Below are 25,632 nucleotides of genomic sequence, written 5' to 3' on the forward strand. Positions count from 1 at the left end.
TCTCTCTCTCTCTCTCTGTGTGTGTCTATATTTATCCATCCATCTATCCATCTATCTATCTATCTATCTATCTATCTATCTATCTATCCATCTCTCTCTCTCTCTCTCTCTCTCTATATATATATATATATACATACATATATATATATATATATACATATATACACACACATAAAATCTATCTATGTGTGTCTATGTGTGTATATATCTCTATCTATCTATCTATCTATCTATCTATCTATCTATCTATCTATCTATCTATCTATCTATAGTATGTAGGCATGTATGTATGATTTTTAACCTTGTGTATTTTTTTAACTTTTAAAATTACTCTTTGCATTCTACCCTTCCTATGTTGGTCTATTACCGTAATATTTATTATTTATTTATCTGTCATTCTTAAGAAGCGTCCATCTCCCTCACAGAGGGACTCTGGATGGTGTACAAGAAAATATTAAAAGTATAAAAACAATAACATTTAAAAGAAGCAAGAACTGTTCAAATCAATTAATAGGTGGAGAGGGGGCTTAAGGGCACCCAACCCTGAATAAGGTCATAATGAGATAATAACCTTAATAAAGGTTTGCTCGATTGGAATTTTTGAAATTGTGACTTTCCCAGTGTGGACGCTACCATCCGATAATTATCTCTTTTGTCTTTGAAAAATGGGAAGTCCATGTAATTTCAGCCCTCAAGTGGTACAATCCCGACACCCTCACTTAGAACATCTATCAAAGCGCACCTAACCCAGCGTTTCCTCAATCTCTGCCCCTTTCAAGACCTGCGGACTTCAACTCCCAGATTCCACAGGCTGCCTGCGGAATTCTGGGAGTTGAAGTCCACAGGTCTTAAAGGGGCAACAATGATCTAACTCGACCCACTCTAAACCAGAAACAAATGACTATTGTAAAAAAAAAGAAAAGAAAAAAAGAAAGGAAGAAATCGCCAATACCTTTGTCTCCTGGCAGGATGGAGCGATAAAAACGATCTCTCCTTTTCTTCTCTTCGGGGTTAGGGGGCAGGGGTTTCGAACCGTGGTTGAGGGTCCCCACATCTTTGCCGCTGGAGCAGATCATGGTGCTTGTATTCCGCATGGGAGGGGCTGGCGGCTTGTCTTCTGAATCGGGGCAACCGCTGGACATCTTCAGCAGCAGCAGCAGCAGCTACAGCTAGGAACCAAGAAAGAGAAGGAAGGATGTAAAATGAGGATCGAGCCGGGCCAATGCCATGTTTAAAAGTGGCAGAGAAATCCGGGCAAAATTGGGCATGAATTAGCCGGTCTCGCCCCCGACATCCTTTTTAAATTTTTGAACCTATGACTACAAGGTGGTCCTCGACTTACGACCACAATTGAGCCCAAACTTCACGTTGGTAAGCGAAAACGTTTTGTTAAGTGCGTCTGGCTCCGTTTTACGAGATTTTCTTGAACACGATTTGCTAAGTGAATCGCTGCAGCTGTTAAGTTAGGAACACCGTTGTTAAGCGAATCAGGCTTCCCCGTTGACTTGGCTTGTCACAGAAGGTCACGGGGGACACTGTAATCGTCGTAAATATGAGTCAGTTGTCAAGCGTCTGACCATGGGGAGGCTGAAACGGTCGTAAGGGTGGAGCCTTGGTGGAGCAGTGGGCTAATGCCTCCTTAAGTAACACCAGCTGCCTGCAATTAGTGCAGGTTCGAGTCCCACCAGGCTCAAGGTTGACTCAGCCTTCCATCCTTCCGAGGTAGGTAAAATGAGGACCCAGATTGTTGGGGGCAATTAAGCTGACTTTGTAATAATGCCGCTTGGGGGGGGCGAAAGCCCTAATAAGCAGGCATATACATAGAATGAAGGCTACTGCTAAGCTTGTAAGCCGCCCTGAGTCTTCGGAGAAGGGCGGGATATAAATGGAATTAAATTTTTTTTTAAAAAGGTCGTAAGTCACTTTTTTCAGTGATGTTGTAACTTTGAACGGCCACTAAACGAACTGTTGTAAGTTGAGGACTACCTGTAGATGACCTTCAAGGTCCCTCCCAAGTCTGTTATTCTCTTGTTCTGTTAAGTAGCGGTCTGGCTTGCATCCAGAAGTTGTGTTGATATATCCGAGGGTCTACCACAAAGAAGAAGGGGTCAACCTATTCTCCAAAGCACCAGAAGGCAGAATAAATTGTTGACCCTATTGTTATGAGGTTGAGCATCTTTATGTTCAATTTTAGTTCCAATTCTTCATTGAGCTCCATGGCTTTAATTACTAGAGCTTCCACATTATATTTTCAGCGATCAGAACAACACACTGTACTGTTGTGGCATTGCTTATTTACCTAGGAAGAATTTAAGCCACTGCAATTAGGATGTAGCAAAGGATGGAAACTAATCACGGAGAGAAGCAACCTAGAACTAAGGAGAAATTTCCTGACAGCGAGGACAATTAGCCAGTGGAACTACCTGCCTCCAGAAATTGTGGGTGCTCCAACACTGGAGATTTTTAAGAAAAGATTGGACAAGCATTTGTCTGGAATGGTATAGGATCTCCTGCTTGAGCAAGGGGTTGGACTAGAAGACCTCCAAGGTCCCTTCCAACTCTGTCATTCTTAAAAGTGGCTGCGGTTGGTTAATCCTGGCTTAGGGCCTCCCTACGTTTAAACTCAGCTCTGAAGGCAAATATTAATGGTGGCATTGGCGCAATGCCAACCTTGCACACATGCCAACATTTTGCATGGCTGGCTGGCCGGCTGGCCAAACCGCAGGATTTCCGATAAGCATCGCTGTCTCGGTTTACCTGCCTTGTCTTCAGCCTCCCTGAGCGAAGATCCAAATGATAACACCTCCACAACCCTGTTTCATAGCTGGCTGCTCTTGTTCAGTTGCATATCCTGCCAAGGGCCTCTGTGCCTCGGTTTCTCTTTTGCTGTCGTGGTTATTTGTTTCTTTCCCCTTCAAAAACTTCCTGCTTAAGGCGGCGGCCTTGCCTTCTTTCTGATTTTGCCCACGTCCGTTTTCTCTGTTCTTCTTGGGGCACAGTCATCTATCTGTCACCTATCTGTCACCTACCTACCTACCTACCTCTATATCTATCTATCTATCTATCTATCTATCTATCTATCTATCTATCTATCTATCATCTATCTATCTATCTATCTATCTATCTATCTATCTATCTATCTACCTAACCTACCTACCTACCTACCTCTATATCTCTGTCTATCTATCTATCTATCTATCTATCTATCTATCTATCTATCTATCTATCTATCTATCTATCTATCTACCTAACCTACCTACCTACCTCTATATCTATCTGTCTATCTATCTATCTATCTACCTAACCTACCTACCTACCTACCTCTATATCTATCTATCATCTATCTATCATCTATCTATCTATCTATCTATCTATCTATCTATCTATCTATCTATCATCTATCTATCTATCTATCTATCTATCTATCTATCTATCTACCTAACCTACCTACCTACCTACCTACCTACCTCTATATCTATGTCTTTCTATCTATCTATCTATCTATCTATCTATCTATCTATCTATCTATCTATCTATCTATCTATCTATCATCTACCTAACCTACCTACCTACCTACCTACCTACCTACCTCTATATCTATCTGTCTGTCTGTCTGTCTGTCTATCTATCTATCTATCTATCTATCTATCTATCTATCTATCTATCTATCTATCTATCTATCTATCTATCTATCTATCTATCTATCTATCTATCTATCTATCTATCTATCTATCTATCTATCTACGTAACCTACCTACCTACGTACCTACCTCTACATCTGTCTTTCTGTCTGTCTGTCTGTCTATCTATCTGTCTGTCTGTCTACCTACCTACCTACCTATCTCTATCTGTCTATCTATCTAAGTGAGACTTTTGTTAAGTGAGTTTTGCCTCATTTTATGACCTTTCTTGCCGTCGTCGTTAAGCGGATCACTGGAGTTGTTAAGTTAGTCAGTGGCTTCCTCACTGACTTTGCTTGTCAGAAGGTCGCAAAAGGGGGACCGCGTGACCCCAGCATACTGCAACCGTCATAAATTCACGCCAGCTGCCAAGCCTCTTGAATTTTGATCACATGACCAAGGGGGTGTCACAGCGGTCGTTAAGTGTGAACACCGGTCATAAGTCCCTTTTTCCAGTGCTGCTGAAACTTTGAGCGGTCATGAAACGAATGGCTGTATGTCAAGGACTATCTGTGGTCAAATAATGAAATAATAGAATAAACAATGAAAAAGAAAGCAATGAGGATACAGAGATACGCAAATAAGTGTGGTCACGTGATTGTGAGTTACAACATTGTTTAACAATTTCCTGCTGTTTCAGCTGGCTTCCGGCAAAAAAAAAACAGCCATAGGGAAATCTTGATTTGCTTAACAACCGTGGCATTTGCTTAATGACCACTGCAGCAAAGTTGTAGTATTTAGTCCCATCACATGAGTGTCTCGACTTAATGACGTCACGGCTCCATTACGGTCGTAAGCCAAGGATCATCTGTATTTTTCTTAAGTAGATTCCATGTTAAACAAAACCACGATTATTTTTAGAAGTGCTCACGAGCCTCGCCCCACATGGACACACGTAACCGAGAAGGGTCCAGAAACGTATCATTCAGTCAATAGATTTTGAATAAGTTTTTCTTGAGAATATAAAAGCATCTTTAAGACCCCGCCAGGATTTCTCTCCCCTGATCTGAAAACCGTGATGCAAGGATAACGCATCCATTCAAGACTGGGGCTATTTGTACAGGGGAACAAATCAATTCCTGATGGTTTGTGCCTTGTTTTTGTTTATTTATTTATTTATTCTGTTTTCGACATGTTTGTCTCTTTGGTTTATGCTGCTCGGAGTCACAGCATTTGGACAGCCATAGAGATGGAAAGAAAGAAAGAAAGAAAGAAAGAAAGAAAGAAAGAAAGAAAGAAAGAAAGAAAGAAAGAAAGAAAGAAAGAAAGAAAGAAAGAAAGAAAGAAAGAAAGAAAGAAAGAAAGAAAGAAAGAAAGAAAGAAAGAAAGAAAGAAAGAAAGAAAGAAAGAAAGAAAGGGGAGGGAGGGAGGGAGGGAGGAAGGAAGGAAGGAAGGAAGGAAGGAAGGAAGGAAGGAAGGAAGGAAGGAAGGAAGGAAGGAAGGAAGGAAAGGAAGGAAAGGAAGGAGTAAAGTAGCGAGGGAGGGAGGGAAGAAAGGAAGGAAGGAAGGAAGGAAGGAAGGAAGGAAGGAAGGAAGGAAGGAAGGAAGGAAGGAAGGAAGGAAAGGATGGGCAGCATGGAAGGACGGAAGGGAAGGGAGACAAGAAATAGGATCTGCTTGTGAGCCCAGAACGATAAATATTTCAGTTAAGGAATTACCAGGAAATTGGCATGCTGTGCACATTTCCTTAATTTAAAATTTTGTCTTGAGAATGCATGGCTGCCATATGAGCCCACAAACAGCAGCCCTTTCCTTAGGGAGGTGCTAAAGGCGCATCCATGCCCCTTAAACCATCTTTCTAAATTTGGAGCAGAATTTCTGCACATTCCGGTTTATTATTCCATAAAATCGCAGTGCCTGTTTAATGCTAGTCAATCTAAGCTTTACGAAAGTGATCCGAATAGTTGTGTTTGCGTGTCTGTCTGTCTGTCTGTCTCTCTCTCTCTCTCTCTCTCTCTCTCTCTCTCTCTCTAGCTATCTATCTATCATCTATCCTCTCTCATCGCTTTCTTCTATCTTTCTATTTGCCTATTTGTCTGTCTCTATTGCACAGAGGGGGTTCCTCAAGCTACCACAACTGAGCCCCACAATTAGAGTCGCGAAGCAAGACGGTTGCTGAGCAAATTTTTCCCCTTTTTTCTTTCTTTCCAGAGTTGTTAAGTAAATCACTGCAGTTCTTAAGCGAATCATGCGGTCGTTAAGCAAATCAGCCTTCCCACATTGACTTTGCTCATCGATAGCCAGCTGGGAAGATCGTAAAGGAGAATCACCCGACCACAGGACACTGCAACCGTCATAAATATGAGTCGGCTGCCAAGTGTCCGAATTTTGATCACGTGATCGTAGGGATGCTGCAATGGTTGTAAGTGTAAAAAAAATAGTCACCTTATTCGGTGCTGTTGTAAGTTCGAACAGTCACTAAGCCAGGGGTATGCAACCTTGGCTCTTTCATGACTCGTGGACTTCAACTTCCAGAATTCCTGAGCCACCATGGGGGAACTATGGCCCCTTCATGACTTGTGGACTTCAACTCCCAGAATTCCTCAGCCAGCATGGGGGAACTATGGCCCCTTCATGACTTGTGGACTTCAACTCCCAGAATTCCTCAGCCAGCATGGCTGGCTGTAGGAATTCTGGGAGTTGAAGTCCATGAGTCATAAAAGAGCCAAGGTTGCCTACCCCTCCACTAAGCGAACGTTTTTAATTTGAGGACTCCCTGTATACTTTTTTATAATTCCTTTGTTCATCTATCTTCCCCACCCCCCCGCCAAATTTATTCCAATTTCCCTCAGAGTTAAGCAAAAATAAGGGAAAGCAGAAAGGAGTATGCCACCCTCACACAAATGCACACGACGCTTTTGTTCCTAAAAAGAAAGAAAGAAAGAAAGAAAGAAAGAAAGAAAGAAAGAAAGAAAGAAAGAAAGAAAGAAAGAAAGAAAGAAAGAAAGAAAGAAAGAAAGATAAAACAGGGCAAAAATTCTATACCTTCCACCCCTAAAAAATTCACCCAAATTTCCCTTTTCCTTGGGGGTGGGGGGTTGGGGGGGTGTGGAGGGAGGGGAAAAAAATCTCCTAAAAGCAGATGGGCTTTCATGAAGCTGAAGGAGGTAAGGAAGAAACTGCCTGAGCCAGCAGTCAGGCTGAGCCTCCCAATTTCCAATTATCTGCGTTTCCCCCAGAAGAGCTCGTAAAAGGCGAGCATTTATAATTCATGGGAGACTCGCAAACAGATCTTTGTACGATTAGTTGGTCTAAATTTGAAGGGGGGGGGAAGAGCACAAGGATGCTTGTAAGGAAGGAGTCAAGAAATCTGCAAGAAGCCAGCCCCAAATTTGTGTTTGCTAAGCAAGACGTCTCTAAATGGAATTTTGCCCCCTTTTACCAGCTTTCTGGCCACAGCTGTTCCGCCCACCACTGCCGTTGTTAAGTTGGGAAGACGGTTGTTAAGTGAATCTGGCTTCCCCCATTGACTTTGCTTGTCAGAACGCCGCAGGAAAAAACCAGTTGCGTTATATCTCCTGTTTTTAAACATTCTCGTTGAGACTTTTTCCCTCGTTGAAAACAGGACATCTAACGCAAGCAAAAGGACTAATTAGAAGTTCTATAGATTGATGCTATTACCAACTGGATAAATGTTAGAAAAATGTTTCTATTTAGCCTCTTTGTTACTAAAATATTAAGAATAATGTTTGCAAAAGAGAACAATCTAAGAAGAAGAGAAAATCAAGGAAAGCTGTTATGTAGCGTACGATATGATAGAAATTGACTATTATTGATTGTTGTGAAATTTGAACCCAGACAACATCCGGTTTACTAAGCACTAAGATTGTTAGTTTTTTAAAAAATCAATTACACACACACACACACACACACACAAACACAAACACACACACACACACACACACAGAGAGAGAGAGAGCGCCTGGGACACCGTAACCGTCATAAATATGAGTCGGTTGCCACACCTCTGAATTTTGATCATGTGACCACGGGGATGCTGCAAGGATGGTGTGAAAAACGCTCATTTTTTTCGGTGCCGTTGTAACTCTGAACGGTCACTAAACAAATTGAGCCCAGAATCACAATCCTAAGTTGTACTCGTCATTAAACGGGTTATCACGCGACCAACCTGATTTTTTACATTTTTTTTTTCATGGCGGTCATTACGCAAGGGCTGTGGTCGTTAAGCAAAAGACGTGATCGTTAAGCGAAAGGTCTTCTTCACAAAAGGCTTTTTTTTTCCTGACCTTGGTATGCTGCAAAGGTCATAACTGTGAAAAACGGTCATAAGTCAGTGCCGTTGTAATTTTGAGCGGTCACGAAAAGAACTGTCGTAAGTCGAGGACATTTTGGGCTCAATAGTGGCCGTAGGTTGAGGACTATCTGTAAATGAATTCTTCTCATTCCCTCTATGACTCCAACTGAGAAGTACCCAAGTGCCAATTCTTCCAAACAACACACACAAAGAATGTGAGACTCAGCAAAAAAAAAAAAAATCCTCCACCCCATCTCCAAAAACCATCCCATTTATCCGAAAAGCAAGTTTCTAGTCCCTCCCACTACAGAGGTCTGCTTGAATGCCTTTGGACAATGACAGCCAAAATCCAGGGAAAGAAGTGACTGCAGACGAATGTCAGTCGTTCCGAGGATTAAAATTAGGGGGCGGGGAGGGTGGGTTTTTTTTTGCAAAAGTCACTGCTAATACAAAATACCTACAATTGAACAATTGTGGGGCAGTGTTGAAAGAGCTTTGTGCAACAATGCCGTAAGGCCGTGGAACTTGTTAGTTAGTTTCGTTTGTTTTAAAAAATAAAATTCCAGAACTCTTGACCCATTGTTTTTAATGATGGAAAATTAGCTACATTTTTGAGCAAACTTTCTATTTTTTTAAAAAAAAATCACGGGAGATTAATTTCAGTGTCTGATTACTGGGGCAAGATTGAAGATAATCCTTGATTGACAGCCGTAATTGGGAGCAGGATTTTCATTGACCAGCAAGCTAAACGGCCCGATTTTATGATCTTTTTGGCCAATTTTGTTAAGTGAGTCACATGGTTGTTAAGTGAATCCGATGGAGGAAGCATGCATGGGTAGTCCTCGGTTTACGGCCGAAATTGGCCATAAGAGTTTCCGTTGCTACGCAAAGTCGCTTTCGGCTTTTCTCCAGGGCTGCTAAATTTTCTTGAGAGCCGGCAAAATGAGGTAGTCCTCGTTTTATGACCATAATTGAGCCCAAAGTTCATGCTGTTAAATGAGATATTTTTTAAATGAGTTTTACGACCCACTGACTTGGCTTGTCAGGTCGCAAAAAGGGGATGACGTGACCCTGGGACACTGCAACCATCGCAAATACGAGTCAGTTGCCAAGCATCTGGATTTTGATCACGAGACCCCTGGGGATGCTGCAACGGTCGTAAGTGTGAAAAACGGTCATAACAGAACAATCGAGTTGGAAGGGACCTTGGAGGTCTTCTAGCCCAACCGCCCTGCTCGTAAGAACAGTGGCTGGAATTGGGTCTGTCTAATTTAAGGAGTATTAATTTCCATTGCCGAGCAAGCGGAACGACCCGATGTTATGACCTTTTTGGCCATGGTTGCAAAGCAGAGCACTGCAGTTGTTCGGCGAGTCCCATCGAATCCCGCTTCCCCCATTAATTTCGCTTGTCAGACTTTGGCTGGGAACAACACAAACGGTGATCCCACAAGGCTGGGATGCTTGCAATTCCCATAAATACATGCGGGGTTTGCCAAGCACCCAAATTTTGAACCCAGCACCGTGGGGCATGCTGTGACCATTGTTAAGGGTAAGGACAGTTGGAAGTCATTTTTTTTGCAGCCACTTCAAAAAGTCACTAAACAAGTGATTATTTAAAAAGGCTGCTTTAGTGAAATGGTAGGGTTTCCTGCCTGAGCAGGGGGTTGGACTAGATGACCTCCAAGGTCCCTTCCAACTTTACTATTATTATTATTATTACTTAGTGCACCTGGCAATCTTTAAATGGTTTTGCGTGGATTCTCACACTCTGTATTTGCTTATTGAGCAGGTGGATGGCAGCCCAAAAGGCTGGTAATCCTTGACTTACAAACAGTTCGTTTAGTGACCATTCAAAGTTACAACGGCACTGAAAAAAATGACTAATGACTGTCATACTTAACGAGTGTCGCAGCGACCCCAGGGTCACGTGGTCAAAATTCAGGCGTTTGGCAACTGACTCGTATTTATGACGGTCGCAGAGTTCTGGGGGGGTGGGGTGTCACGTGACAAGCAAAGTCAATGGGGAAGCCGGATTCACTTAACAACCGCGTTACTAACTTAACCACTGCAGTGATTCGCTTAACGACCATGGCAAGAAAGGTCATAAAACTCACTTTAAAAATATCTCATTTAACAACATGAACTTTGGGCTCAATTATGGTCATAAAACGAGGACTACCTGTTTTGCCGGCCTCTCAAGAAAAATTAGCAGCCCTGGAGAAAAACCGAAAGCGACTCTGCGTAGCAACGGAAACTCTTACAGCCAATTTTGGCCATAAGCCGAGGACTACCCATGCATGCTTTCTCCATCGGCTTTAAGATACTAGGCAATTCCTAAAGTGCCAGCATTGAGCCCCATGGATTTTTATTCATTATTATTATTATTATTATTATTATCATTATCATTATTATTATGCCAATTAAGGGATGTTTCCAATAATACCTGGGCTATAAATCTTTGCTTCGGGGTGACCATCAAAATAACTTTAGACCGACTTTCAATTCCAAAGAGGTCCCCGGGGAGCAATATTGACCCAACCTCAAAGAAATCTCCTGCAATAAATATTGCAGCAGCTTCTCCAAGCAATATTTTGGAGCAAAAAAAATAAAAGTTATATATATATATATATATATATATATATATATATATATATATATATATATATATATATATATATATATATATATATATATATATATATATATATATATATATATATATATATATATATATATATATATATATATATATATATATATATATATATATATATATATATATATATATATATATATATATATATATATATACTGTATATATATATATCTCCATAGATCCCTTTTAAATCATTTACAGACTTTTTATTGTTTGAGACCTCCTCTTTCAGAATTTGGTTTTTTGCCCTTGAGTAGAAATCCGTGTTTGGGTGAATGACAGGCTTTAAATCAGGAAACTGGCTGTCCCAATAAGACCACCGCATTTTATTCAGGGCTATTTTTAAGAGCTATCAAGTCACCGTATAAATAAATGTGCAATCCTCAGCCAAGTCTTCTAATATTACAGCCGCACTGAAGGTTGAGCGAAACCACACAGGCCCGTTTAAAAATTAAATCTGTCCCATATGAAAACTACATCAGAAAAATATCCTGAATGTTTTAGCTCGCTTCAAAGTCTGGAATCACATCTCTGTCCCTCGAGGTCCAGAAAAGCTAGGTTTTTAATCAAAAGCTCTCCAAATAAATGTGAAGAATGCCTTTTTATAGGCATTTTTTTAAAAAAAAAAACTTCTTTTTTCCCCCCTCCCGCAAAACTTTTCTCCCCCCCCCCCATCTTGAATTCCCTTTCTCTGTGAAACCGGAGCGTTTTGTTCCCACAATCAGCTTCATCAAATCTGTTAAAAATGAGACATCGAGGTTGCACAAGCCAAACCAAGTTTTAATAAACCTGGTTAGCACGACCCGTTTCTGGTGGTTTCGCCGGTGATGCAAACATGTGCGAGTGGCCACAGAAATATTTTCAGTAAATAAATGTGGTAAATAAATAAACCTTTCTGTTTAGTTTAGGATTCCATACGTTGTGTGAATGCAGAAATAGCTCCTTTCGATAACTGGTTTAATCGGATTATGTGAATGCAGCCAAGCTGTCCCCTTGGGGAACGTTTGACCATTTCAGTCTAAGATGGCAAATGAGGTCCAGCTAAAACTCAGGATACCTTCAGCTCCTAAGTTTCACAGGTGTCTGGGAGAAGCTATGACGACATCACACAGGATATGATGTCATTGTACAGATAGTCCTTGATTTACGACCAACATGGAGCCCAACAATTCTGTCACTAAGGGAGACATTTTTTTGTTTTTTGTTTGTTTTTGTTTTATTACTACTACTACTACTACTATTTATTATTACTATTACTATTATTATTATTCATTAAACATGAACCTCAGTCAACTGAACATTCAAATTGACTAATGAATTGTTGTTGTTATCTCAAAAATTCCATTTCTATATTGAACAGTATGTTGTCTAGGTCAGGGGTAGGCAACCTTGGCCCTTTTATGACTCGTGGACTTCAACTCCCAGAATTCCTGCGCCAGCCATGTTCCAACCTCCGAGGCCTAGAAAGGACTTCCGGAAATGGCATCCCTGCACTTCCGGCAGGCTGTTCTAGGCCTGGAGCCTCCAGAGGTGCATTCAGCCAGTTCTCCGAACTCAACAAAATTTAGCTACCGGTTCTGCCGAACTGGTGCGAACCGGCTGAATCCCATCACTGGGTTAATCCCAGCAAAAAATACAAGTAGTCCTCAGCTTAAAATCATTCGTTTAAATGACCGTTCGAAGTTACAAGGGCACTGAAGGAAGTGACTTAGGACCGTTGCAGCAGCCACTTGATTACCTACTCAAAATTCAGACGCTTGGCAACTGACGTGTACTTATGACTGTTTCAGTCTCCTGGGGCCACACCCTTTTGCAATCTCCTGACAAGCAAAGTCAATGGGGGGGGGGGAAGCCAGATCCACTTAACAACCGGGTTACTAACTTATCAACTGCAGTGATTCACTTAACAACTGAGGCAAGAGAAAGCGGGGCAAAATTCACTTAACTATCTTGCTTAGCTATGGAAATTTTGGATCCCAAACAGCGGTTCCCCTTTTGGGGAATAATTAAAAAGAACTTTTACATCGTCTCCTGAGCCAAGAGTCCACCAGAACAAGACCGGAGGTGTTTTGAACCCGATACGCTCAAACGCCAGCTATGAAAAATTAATTCTGTAATCCTCAAAGACCCTTTTCATGCACAGGCATCCGGTCCAAACCATGATGACATCACTCTACAAAACCTTATGAACCCATTATCAATGTTCCTGGGTGGGACATCACATGAAAACTTCCAATTTTACCATGCAAGACATCGTGCGTGAAAAAATTTGCTTGAGGCAACATGGCATGGAATCACAACTGAGGTCATAAAACCACTTTTTACGTTGAGGATCGGCTGATTTACGGCTTCTAAGGAGCTGCAAGGCAGAGGCTGTGCAGAAAAACGTGGTTGGATTAGCAAGTAGAAAAGGCAGAAACACTTGATAATGCTAGGAAAGGTTGCCTCTATCTGATATAAGAAGTCCTCACTCTTATGACCATCGCTTAGCGACTGTTTGAAGTTACGACAACCCTCCCCCAAAAGATACAGGTGGTCCTCCACTTATGACAACAACTGAGCCCCAAATTTCTGTTGCTAAGTGAGATGTTTGCTAAGTGAATTTTGCCCCATTTTACGACCTTCCTTGAAACGGTTATTAAATGAATCATTGCAGTTGGTAAGTTAGTCACACAGTTGTTAAGTGAATCTGGCTTCCCCCATTGACTTTGCTTGTCAGAAGGACACAAAAGGGGATCGTGTGACCCCAGGACACTGCGACCGTCATAAATATGAGTCAGTTGCCAAGTGTCTCAATTTTGATCACCGGACCATGGGGATGCTGCAACATCGTGTCAAAAATGGTCATAAGTCACTTTTTTCAGTGCCACTGTAACTTTGAACAGTCACTAAATAAATGGTTATAAGTCAAGGACTGCATGTAGCCCTCAACTGTGGTTCTGCATTTAATATTTGCTACTGTCTTTTCCTATCTTGATAATATCCAGAAAAATAAAACGGAACAATGGCACAGATGCATCCCTGAATACCTAAGATAGGTGACAAGATAAACTAGAATTGGTGAAGATGATTCAGGTATTATAAATAAAAAGAAATCACAATTTAAGTCATCTCCATATCGTGTAGCCCTGAGTCAGAAGTTTAAAAATAGCATAGGAGCTGAGGCTTTAAGTTTTAACAGCTCATTATGTTTGTTCAGTCTTTGGATAGATAGATAGATGATAGATAGATAGATAGATAGATAGATAGATAGATAGATAGATAGATAGATAGATAGATAGATAGATAGATAGATGGGTGGGTGGGTGGGTGGGTGGGTGGGTGGATGGATGGATGATAGATAGATAGATAAAACAGATATAGATGATAGGTATATGATAGATATATGATAGATAGATATAGATAGAGATAGATGATTGATAGATGATAGACAGATATAGATAGATAGACAGATATAGATAAAATAGATAGATGAAAGGTATATGATAAGATATATGATAGATAAATAAGATAGATGATTGATAGATAGATATAGATATATAGATCTAGATATAGAAACAAGATTGATGCAGCTGATTGGGGGAGGGTGGGGGCCAAATAGACCCATAACACGTTCATTGTCTAAATTGTTGGCTTCTCAAGAACTATAAAAACGAACTCCCCAATCCTGCCTTATACTGCTGACGAAAGCTAAGTTTTAAATAAAATTTTAGTCTCGGTGATCTGCGTTTTTAGTTTTATTATGAATATACCCAAGGCTTGCATTTTTAAAATAATTTTAGATAAAGAGATACAGATATAGATATAAATTTGCAGCAACAAATCTACTAAGATGCAGCCTTTTCCGAACTTTCCTAGAATCAGAATTTTTGAAAAATGACAACTCAAGTTTAATGCCAGGAATCTGACCCTGGCAAAATTTAATTTAATTTAATTTTTAATTTATTAATATTTCTATACCGCCCTTCTCCCGAAGGACTCAGGGCGGTGTACAGGGCAAGAATAAAACAAGAGTTACAAAAATTAAAAGATAATTAAATACATGCCCATAAAAACAGTTAATACATTAATAAAAACCCCAATAAAGTGATACTAAAAACCCCCACCAATCCCCCCTCAGGCCAGGCCGGCTTGTTCGAACAGGTATGTTTTCAGATCGCGGCGAAAGGCGAAAGGAGTGATCTAACAACAAATACAGGGAATCCATTTGTTTAACGACTGTTCAAAGAGGCAATGAAAAAAGCACCCCGAGTCCTCACACTTACGGCCACTGCAGCATCCCCAGGGTCAAATGATCAAAATTCGGGTGCCTGGCAACTGGCAAGTATTTAATGACCATTGCAGCGTCCTGGGGTCAAGCGATTGCCATTTAGGATTTTTCAAGCTGGCTTCTGATAAAGAACGTCAACGAGAAGAGAAGGGTTCGCTTAATGACTGCAGTGATTCACTTAACAACCATGGCACAAAATAGCTCACAAAACCAGGCATAACTCACTTAAAGTCCCCCTGGCTTGGCAAAAGAAATTCTGGTTCCAGTCTAGTCGTACATTGAGAACTATCTGTATTGGTAGAGGGAGTCCTCCATTTATGACCACAACTGGTGGTCCAAAATTTCTGTTGTTAAGCAAAATAGTCGTTAAGGGAGCTTTGCCCCATTTTACAACCTTTATTGCCACACTTGTTAAGTGAATCCCTGCAGTTGTTGAATTAGTAGCACAGTTGTGTAACACATCTGGTTTTCATGCCTCAGGCAGGACTAGAACTCACCGTCTCCTGGAGATTGGTTCAAAGTCACCCACCTGGCTTTCATACCTAAGGCGGGACTAGAACTCACAATCTCCTAATGATTGGCCCAAAGTTTCCTAACTGGCTTTCATGCTTAAGGCAGAACTAGAACTCACTGTTTCCTGGTGATTGGTTCAAAGTCACCCAATTAGCTTTCATGCCTAAGGCGGGACTAGAACTCACCATCTCTTGGTGATTGGCCCAAAGTCACCCATCTGGCTTTCATGCCTGAGGCAGGACTAGAACTCACCGTCTCCTGCTTTCTAATCAGAAAGTGATTAAAGTGATCCTTACTAACTTATTTTTCTAAATCTGACGAAGGGATCTTGAAATGCCAAAGCGTTTCATTTCATATATATTTATTTATTTATTTATTTATTTTATTACATTTATATACCGCCCTTTCCCGAAGGACTCAGGGTGGTTTACAGGGTGATTAAAAACCAGATACAAAAGTTAAAAACAAATTTTTTAAAAAAATATGCATATTATATATGCACGCACACACGCACAAACACACAAAACCAGCTGGCGTAAGAAAAGTATTGCCTCTCTCGATTTTCATAAAATTCCCATAAAAATCATTTTCTTAGTGCCGTAATAGAAGTGAGCAAAAATAAAACTACAGCTCACCAGCCGAGCCACCAGAACCAGGTCTAAAAAAAACTCGTTTTAAGACATTTGCCAGCGGATGGGATCCTTACAAAAGAGTCGGTCTTCATAGCATCAGGGTCCCCTAGAGGCCATCTAGCCCACCCCCACAACCTCGAGAGTACAGGAATGCAAATAAAAGCACCCCAGACAGAAGATTTCTCTCCCTTCTGCTTGAACCCATCCAGGACCAGGACCGAGTTGTCAGATTCAATTTAGTGTCATGGCTGCATTCTAAAATACGCTCAGCAGAAAATTAATTAACAGGAGACAGGAGGGAAAAACAGCGCAGCTTTCCATCAATGGTCCCCTTATCATCCAAATGGCTTGTGCAGCAATTTGGATGCAATTATTTTAACTCCTTCTTAGTGCAAAAAAAAATAAATAAATTAGCAGCACTGCCGTAATTTCCTTTCTTCCTTTCTTTCCCTCTCTCCCTCTTTTTCTCTTTTTCTTTTTCTTTCTCCTTCCTTGGTTTTCTTTCCTTTCTTCCTTCCTCCCTTCCTTGCTTGCTTGCTTCCTTTCCTCCCTCCCTTTTTCTTTTTGTTTGTCTCTTTTTCTTTCCTTCCTTCCTTGGGTTTCCTTCCTTCCTTCCTTCCTTCCTTCCTTCCTTCCTTCCTTCCTTCCTTCCTTCCTTCCTTCTTCTGACTCCTGACTTGTCTTGAATTTCACCCCTGATGTTAAATTAGGAAATTAGGAAAATGATGTATGCTGTGGAGTTTGTAAGATCTGCCAACCCAAACCCGTCTGGCGTCAGCGGTTCATTATGGGGGATACCACAAGTAGCAGGAAATTCAAATAGGCACCAAGAGTGAAAATTGTGTGCTGGGTATTTCCACCCACAAAGGCAGCCTTGTTGTATTGTTTTCCAGTTCATAGTATATAAAATGTAGGAAGGGAAGGGAAGGGAAGGGAAGGGAAGGGAAGGGAAGGGAAGGGAAGGGAAGGGAAGGGAAGGGAAGGGAAGGGAAGGGAAGGAAGGAAGGAAGGAAGGAAGGAAGGAAGGAAGGAAGGAAGGAAGGAAGGAAGGAAGGAAGGAAAGGAAGGAAGGAAAGAAATCTCCCAATCAGAAGAGATGATTGTGACTGGTCTGCTAAAAAACAGAACATCACTTGTGCCTCATGATGAATCCACGTTAGTAAAGATTTCAAAACATTTATGATTCCTTTGAATAAAATTGCACCCACCCTCATTTCTCAATGCTCTTTCAGGGAGACGTATTTTGACCAAGCTAAAACTAGAGTGGTGTTCTTATATTTATTTCTAGGATGAAAAGAAGAACCGGGCATTTCATTAGAAGTCTAATAAACGCCCAAACTTGATTTATTGATTATATCATCTTATTTCTCAAGCAGGTTCCCTTAATTTTATTCCCCACAATAACCCTGTGAGGGAAGCTGGGCTGGGGAAGTGAGAGCAGCCCCCAAACTACCCTGTGACTTTCTATTCATTCAATTTATATAAATGGGCAGCTCACAACGGTTAAAAACAACAGCTAAAAAAAACAGGAGAGAGAGAGAGAAGAAAGAAAGAAAGAAAGAAAGAAAGAAAGAAAGAAAGAGAGAGAGAGAGAGAGAGAGAGAGAAAGAAAGAAAAGAAAGAAAGAAAGAAAGAAAGAAAGAAAGAAAGAAAGAAAGAAAGAAAGAAAGAAAGAAAGAAAGAAAGAAAGGAAGGAAGGAAGGAAGGAAGGAAGGATAGAGATAAGTAGGTAGGTAGAAAGAAAGAAAGAGATAGGTAGATAGATAGGTAGGTAGGTAGGTAGGTAGGTAGGTAGAAAGAGGTAGGTAGGTAGGTAGGTAGGTAGGTAGAAAGAGGTAGGTAGGTAGGTAGGTAGGTAGGTAGAAAGAAAGAAAAAGAAAGAAAAGACAGAAAGAAAGAAAGAAAGAAAGAAAGAAAGAAAGAAAGAAAGAAAGAAAGATAGATAGATAGATAGATAGATAGATAGATAGATAGATAGATAGATAGATAGATAGATAGATGGATGATAGATAGATCTGATGCAGTGTTTCTCAACCTTCACAGCTGGAAAATGTGTGGACTTCAACTCCCAGAATTCCCCAGCCAGCCTGCTTTAAGATGTCAGGATTTCTGGGGGATTCTGGGGGATTCTGAGAGTTGAAGTCTCCCCCAACTTAAAAGTTGCCAGTGTTAAGAAACCCTGTGCTAGAGAGAGAGAGATGTACAGGAAAGTTACAAACGGCAACAAATGTGTGATGCGCTGAGCATGCCTCACAACCAGGACGCCTGCAGCCATTCGCACAACTTGAGCAATTGTCTTTCACAACAGGATAAGCGCTCATTGTGGAGAGGAAGCTAATAAGAATATCGTCCCCCTTCGTTTGCCACTTTTGTTTTGTTTTTTTCACACAACTAGTTATGGGTGTGGGGGTGGGGGGGTGGGGAAACTAACTGGGACTCTACTTCAGCTTTAAAGGCAGTGGGTTTGAAAGTTATTTTGCAATTATTTTTATTATTTAGAGGGGGGGGAAATAACACTGCATTACAGGTAGTCCTCAGCTTATGACCACAAACTGTGCCGAGAATTTCTGTTGCTAAGTGAGAAATTTGATAAGTGAGTTTTGCTAAGCGAGAGGGCTGTAAAGCACTGTGAAGCAGTGTATACGTGTTAAAACTCTTTCTCTTTCTTTCTTTCTTTCTTTGTCTCCTTCCTTCCTTCCCTCCTTCCGAGGGTGGTAAAATGAGGAGCCAGATTGATGGGGGGGGAGAAATATGCTGACTCTCTAAACCGCTTAGGGAGGGCTGTAAAAGTCCTGTGAAGTGGTATATAAGTGTTATTGCTCTTTCTTTCTTTCTTTCCTTCCTTCCTTCCTTCCTTCCTTCCTTTCCTGTGGCACAGTGGTTAGAATGCAGCATTGCAGGCTGATTCTGCCAACTGCCAACAGTTCGATCCTGACCAGCTCGAGGTTGACTCAGCCTTCCATCCTTCCGAGGTCGGTAAAATGAGGACCCGGATCGTTGGGGGCAAATATGCTGACTCTGTAAACCGCTTAGACAGAGGGCTGTGAAAGCACTGTGAAGCGGCCTATAAGTGCTATCGCTATTGCTATTACAATGGCCTGAGAGAGGTTTTATTAATAAAAAGTTCACACAACCGGCGAGTTGCTTCTCAGCTCAGGAGTATAAAACCCAACCTTTCAGCATTCTGCTCCTCCTTCGACGGAAAAACCAGTTTGTGGAAATGCGAGGGGAGGCCGAAAGCAGGCAGGGAAAAAGGGGGAGAAAGAGAAATAAACGAGTGCAGCCTGCTTCGTTGGGGCGTCACAGGTGGTTCTCGTTAGCAGGCATCAATGAAAACCCAACATGCCAGGATTCCTCGATCCTAACCAGAGCCACCCGCCACCCACAAAGACCGAGGGACCTTCCAAACCGCGGGAACACCATCATTCATTCAGAAAATCGTTGCAACATTTCAAGCCAGGAAAACCTCTGGAAAGAGTGTGAGATCTCAACAGCAGGAGAAGCATTGAGGGCCACCAGGCTGGAAGACTTCAAAGAGGTGGGTTTACGTTCCCAACGATGATCACGATGCGAAACATCTCCAAGATATGTAAGCAAGAACTTCTCTGATAGGGTGGCTTAACTCAGCCAGCTGACCTCGGCTCGGATGGGTTATGTAGTTGGCAGTTCGGCAGGCAACGAGAAGCAAGCCCTCAACAGTTACCGTTATATGGTCGTTTTGGTTGAGCATGGCAGAATATGCAAGCAAAGCAATGATCTCTGGCCGACCCGGGTTTGGTGGGTTGTGTGAACCCGCCCATGTATTTTCCAGGTCCATTTTCTGTAACTCCAAACCATCTTCCACACTGTTGAGGTATACAAAACTTTTACTAGTGAGAAGACTCAGAGTAGGGGTGTCCAACCTCAGCAACTTTAAAGGTTTGGACTTACAACTCCCAGAATGGGGAAGGGAGGGAGGGAGGGAGGGAGGGAAGAAGGAAGGAAGGAAGAAAGGAAGGAAGGAAGGAAGGAAGGAAGGAAGGAAGGAAGGAAGGAAAGAAAGAAAGAAAGAAAGAAAGAAAGAAAGAAAGAAAGAAAGAAAGAAAGAAAGAAAGAAAGAAAGAAAGAAAGAGATAGCTGGGTGGAAAGGAAGAAAGGAGATGGATGGGTACAGGGAAAGAAAAGAAAAGAAAAGAAAAGAAAAGAAAAGAAAAGAAAAGAAAAGAAAAGAAAAGAAAAGAAAAGAAAAGAAAAGAAAAGAAAAGAAAAAAGAAAAGAAAAAAAAAAGAAAAGAAAAGAGAAGAAAGAAAGAGAAAGAAAGAAAGAAAGAAAGAAAGAAAGAAAGAAAGAAAGAAAGAAAGAAAGAAAGAAAGAAAGAAAGAAAGAAAGAAAGAAGATGGTTGGGCAGAAGGAAAGGAAGAAAGGATGGAGATGGTTGGGCAAAAGGAAAGGAAGGAAGGACGGATGGAAGGGAGGGAGGGAGGGAGGGGAATTCTGGGAGTAGAAGTCCACAGGTCTTAAAGTCACCAAGGTTGGACACCCCTGATTTAGAAGACTGCTTCACATCAATCTAACACATCAAGGAATCCTAAACCATGTTTTAAACAAGGAAACGTCTCAGAAGGCAAAATTTGCAAAATTTTCCTTGGATTTGCAGAGAAATTTGAAGGAAGGGAAGCTGAATTTCTCCAATCGGATGAGAGCCAAAGCCCGTCTTTGTTGGCATTTGAATAGGAGACTACCAGGAACCCAGACTGAAGGGAACAAACACCTAAAAACAGGCGGCGGCAAACCACACTTTACAACAATTCACACAAGCCCCTTCCCGCAGGAACAGAAGGGAGGGCGGCCAAGAATTCTGGGAGTTGAAGTCCGCACATCTGGAAGAGACTGTAAAGCCACCCATGTTGTTTCTATGACTTAAAACAGGGAGAACTATAAAGACTCCACAAAGCTTTCCTTCCACTCAGCATTTTAAAAAAATAAGACAGATAACTTTTATTGACATTATTTTATTGAGGGCACAACGGCACACATGAAAAATGAAATATAGTTGCTTGTTCTCAAAGCGTACACATACATAACACACATTTAAAACATACTATACATAACCCTTACCTATAAGTAACATATAAATATTAATCACTGACCATCTTGACTACATAACGGAAGGAGGAAGCTTGGGAGTTCACAAGGGTTGATACTGTATGGAACAAAGCTGTGGCTTAATCTGGACCACGAAGCCACCTCCTCCCGGAAGGGAACCAGGAAAACCGGTCGTGAAGAGGAGGTGTCGTGTCCCAGACAATCCTGCAGACCCTGCTCAAGTATCGCTTATATGCTATGTCCTGGATGGGAAGGAGGGAACTACCAATGATCTGTTCTTACTGTCCTCACCACTCTCTGCACCGCCTTCCTGTCCAAAGCAGGGATGCTTCCAAACCAGACTGTAATGCCATATCACAGTTTGCTCTCGATCGTCCCTTTGTGGAAAGTGGTGAGGGCAGGGAAGGAAGATGTGCTTTTTTCATGTGACGCAGGAAATGCAGGCGCTGCTGTGCCCGCTTCACCTGCGTCTCGCTGTTGAGCGACCGAGCTAGTTGATTACTAGTAGATGGAGATGGAGAATGAGATAACATGGTGCAGGTGGAATGGTGGAGAGGGAGATAAGATGGAGGTGGAGATGGAAAAGGTGATGGAAAGAGAGATAGAAAAAGGAAAGGAGTGAGAGATGAATTAGCTTCCTCCCAGAAGGTAACAGGCAAAACACGTTGGGAAGAGGGTGTGCCGTGTCCCAGACGAGCTTATGGACCCTGCTCAAGCATCGCTTATATGCACTGTCCTGTATTGAAGGGAGGGAACTGCCAATAATCTTTTTTGCTGTCCTCACCACTCTCTGCACCACCTATGGTGCATCTCTATGGTCACATGATCAAAATTCAGATAGTTGGCCACTGACTCATAGTTATTTATTTATTTATTGATTGATTGATTGATTGATTGATTGATTTAGATTTAGATTTATATACCGCCCTTTCCCGAAGGACTCAGGGCGGTTTACAGGATATTTAAAAGAAAATCAATACAAAAGTTAAAAACGAATTAAAAAAGATTAAATGAAACCCTGAGAAAAAATAAAAACCCAGTTAAAATTAAAAATTAAAAAATTCTCAGCCTGGGCCAGAGAGCTCGAAGAGCCAGGTCTTCAGGTCCCGGCGGAATGAACGGAGGTCGGGGGCAGTCCTAAGCTCCGCGGGCAGCTGGTTCCAAAGGGCAGGCGCGCCCACTGAGAAGGCCCTACCCCTGGGTGTTACCCGCCGGCAATCTGATGATGATTGCAGTTACCTGGGACCATGAGATCCCCTTTTGCAACCTTCTGAGAAGCAAAGCCAATGGGGAAGCCAGATTCACTTAATGTCCTTGCTGCAGTTGTTAAGTTAGTAACACGGTTGTTAAATGAATCTGGCTTCCCCACTGACTTTGCTTGTCGGAAGGCTGCAAACATGTGATTGCATGACTCCCCAGGACACTACAACCGTCATAAATATGAGTCAGTTAACCAAGCCATCCGAACTTTGATCACGTAACCCTGGGGATGTTGTGCATAAGTGTGAAAAACGATCATAAGTCACTTTTTTCAAAGCTGTGGCAACTTCGAACTATCACTAAGCAAATTGTTGTAAGTGAAGGACTAGCTGCATTGATGGGATCAGAATATTGGGGGAAGATGCTGTAAACTTTGGCATAATTAGGCTTAGACGGAAAGATGCCTCTTTTCTGGGCTTAAAGTAAGATGAGTTTGCAACAACAACAACAAAAAAAGAGGTTTAAAGTCCAAGTGGGATATAGCCTCTATCGACCTTTGACCTCTGTCCCCCCCCAACCTGATGAAGTAGACCAGTGTTTCTCAACCTCAGCAAGTTGAAGATGTGTGGACTTCAATTCCCAGAATTCCACAGGGAATTCTGAGAGCTGAAGTCCACAGTCTTGAAAAACTTGCTGAGGTTGAGAAACACTGTAATTTCCATTGATCTCTGCTCTTCTGAGGAGAGGTTCGGGGGGATTCTTTACAGAAGATTTTTCTTTCTTTCTTTTTCTTTCTTTCTCTTTCTTTCCCCTTCTCTCTTTCCTTCTTTCTTTCTCTCTTTTCTTTCTCTTTTTCTTTTCTTTCCCTTTCTCTCTTTTTTTCTCTTTCTTTTTCTTTCCCTTTCTCTTTTTTCCCCTTCTATCTCTTTCCTTCTCTTTCTTTTTCTTTTCTCTCTCTTTCTTTCTCTTTATATCTTTCTTTCTTTCTTTCTTTCTTTCTTTCTTTCTTTCTCTTTCTTTCTTTCTTTCTTTCTTTCTTTCTTTCTTTCTTATTTGCATCTATCATTCCGCAAGCACTGGAACAGTTATAGGACTATTTCGCTATCACCAGTCCCAGAGCTACACTACAGGATTCTATATTCGGAATTTAATTTAAATTTCCCAAACAAAACACAGAGTGCTGGAAAAAGCATAAAGTTGCCTGTACGGAATGCAATTCTTCAAAATTTGGGTTAGCTTGAGAAATACACACCTATTTTAGCCACCAGGCAAAAGTGTCAGACAGACTATTTGGGGGGAGGGCTACTATTACATTCAGCACTATGGCTTGGAAATGTGTTTTGTGGGGGACTGTCTTGCATGTAGCTAACCCGAAACTATGGTTTATCAAACCAGATTAGTATGATGTATGATCCCGGCCATGCACATGTGCAGGAAGCTTTAACCATCCAGCAACAGTGATCAAAGCTTTTATTCAGCCTGATGACCAGATGTGCTAAAATACGTTCGAGCAAACCTGAATAACTTTTTTGCCTTATCCACGGTACAAGCTTAACCAAAGCCAAAACTCACGGCACTTCCATTTATTAATTTAGCCTGATTATTTAGTTTAATTTAATCATTTAATTTCATGATTTTGTTTAATCTAATTGCTTTATTTCATCCAGTTATTTAATTTATACGCTGCCCACCTCACTCCAAAAATTTCATTTTTTGGCTCTCCAACGCTGGCCCCCAAGGCAGCCAAGGATGGAAAAATTTAAGCTTTGAAGGGCAGCTCTCTCCAAGGGGGGGGGAGACATTACACAATCTTTTGCACCACCAACTAACCAAACAGGCTGAGTTGGTGTGTGTGTGTGTGTGTGTGTGTGTGTGAGAGAGAGAGAGAGAGAGAGAGAGTGAAATCCCCCAGGCCAGCAAAAAAAAAAAAAAAAACTATGGTTAAAACCAGTGCTTTTTTTGTAAAAGAAAAAGGTGCCGGAACTCACACATGTCATACAACCCGCCTTGCCTACCCTACAAGGTTCCATTCAAAAAAAAGGAGCCGGAACTCCGTTCTGAGCGTTCTATGAGGAAAAAAAAGCCCTGGTTAAAACTAACCTAGTTTTCTCCGTGCAGCCCCCCCCCCCCCCACCTGGGCTTCTAATTCCCCTGGTGAAAAGGCTTAAAAGAGAACGAGTCTTCAGGGATTTCTGGACTGGGATTCCTGCACAATCCACCACCCAACCAGACACACACACAGCCCGACTCAGAAGAGAACTGCCCGGGGTCCTTTGGAGAGTTTCTCTCGGTCCGGCCTGCCTTGCAGGGTCGTCGTACAGTTGCAAGGCTCGAGGGGGAGGGGGTGGGTCCTCGGGGCTGGACCTGAAGGGACCGCTCCCCAAGGGCAGGGCAAGGCAAGGCAGGGCTGGGCAGGGCAGGCGAGGCTGCGCGCTTCCCTCTCCAGCCGATCAGCCTCCGTCTCGCCTCGGGCTGGGCAAGGCGGCGAGCCTTTTGTTAGCGGAGCGCCGAATGAATGAACGAGCCCGGGCCGCGCGGCTGGGAAGGGGAAGAAGGGACGCCCCAGCGCCATCCGGGAAGGGCCGGCCGGGCATTGTTCCCGGCGATGCGGGGCCAAAAGAAGGAACCAGCCCATCCATCCATCCATCCATCCACCCACCCACCCACCTTCCCCGGGATCGCCCTTGCCGCTGCTGCTGCTGCCCGGCCGGAGGCGAGCCCCACCGGGCTGGGCATGGCGATCCTCCCCGGAGCAAGGAGGAGCGAAGAAGCCCCGATGCCCGCCGCCTCCCAGCCGGGAGAAACTTCGCTGCCCGGAGCTTCCCAGCCCGCCAGACTCACCGGCTCCACCTCCGGGCTGCCAGCCTCCTCCGTGCCCGAAGCGGCCAGCCCTCCTCCTCCTCCTCCTCTTCCTCCGCTTCGTCGTCTTCTTCTTGCCCCGGCCGGCCGGGCGAGCAGACGCGCCTCCTCCGCCGCCGCCGCCTCCGCCTCCGCTGGGCACGTCCGTCCAGCCAGGCGGCGAAGCGGCGAGTGGCGGGCCGGCTGCCTCTTACCTTGGCCCGCCCGCGGAGCGCGCCAAGGCCCGCCTCCTCGGCCGCTCAGCCCCGCCTCTCCCATTGGCTGCCGGGCATGTCCTGCACGGGCTGCCCCCCCGCTTCCCCCCCCGGCTTGCCATACTACGCCTTTGGCAGAGGGAGGAGGGAAGGGGAGGGAAGGGGAGGGGGAGTCCTCCCCGCCTTCCGGAGGGAGGGGCGGGAGGAGGGGGAGGAAGGGGAGGGGCGAGGGTTAGGGTCTCTCAGCTCTGAAGGCCGCTCTGCGGGGAGGGAGGAGGGGGGAGTTTA

At 42.8% G+C, this 25,632-nt stretch overlaps 1 protein-coding gene across 2 annotated transcripts in view; it reads right to left on the reverse strand.

Moving 5' to 3' along the window:
- Window positions 1–25,221, reverse strand: part of PAK1 (p21 (RAC1) activated kinase 1) — an 83,331-nt gene extending 58,110 nt beyond the window's left edge. The window contains exons 1-2 of one of the 2 annotated variants that reach the window (XM_081327831.1): window positions 25,133–25,221; window positions 953–1,169 (exon numbers count right to left, since the gene is read on the reverse strand). In XM_081327831.1, coding sequence (XP_081183957.1) covers window positions 953–1,142 — 190 coding nt within the window. In that variant the 5' untranslated portion in view covers window positions 1,143–1,169; window positions 25,133–25,221. Of the gene's footprint in view, window positions 1–952; window positions 1,170–25,132 lie in introns of those variants that run through there. The other variant, XM_081327832.1, reaches the window with a different exon arrangement.
- Between the last annotated feature and the right edge of the window lie 411 nt (window positions 25,222–25,632).

This window comes from Vipera berus (assembly GCF_964194415.1).
Source record: "Vipera berus genome assembly, chromosome: 4".
In the NCBI taxonomy this organism is placed as follows: Eukaryota; Metazoa; Chordata; class Lepidosauria; order Squamata; family Viperidae; genus Vipera; species Vipera berus.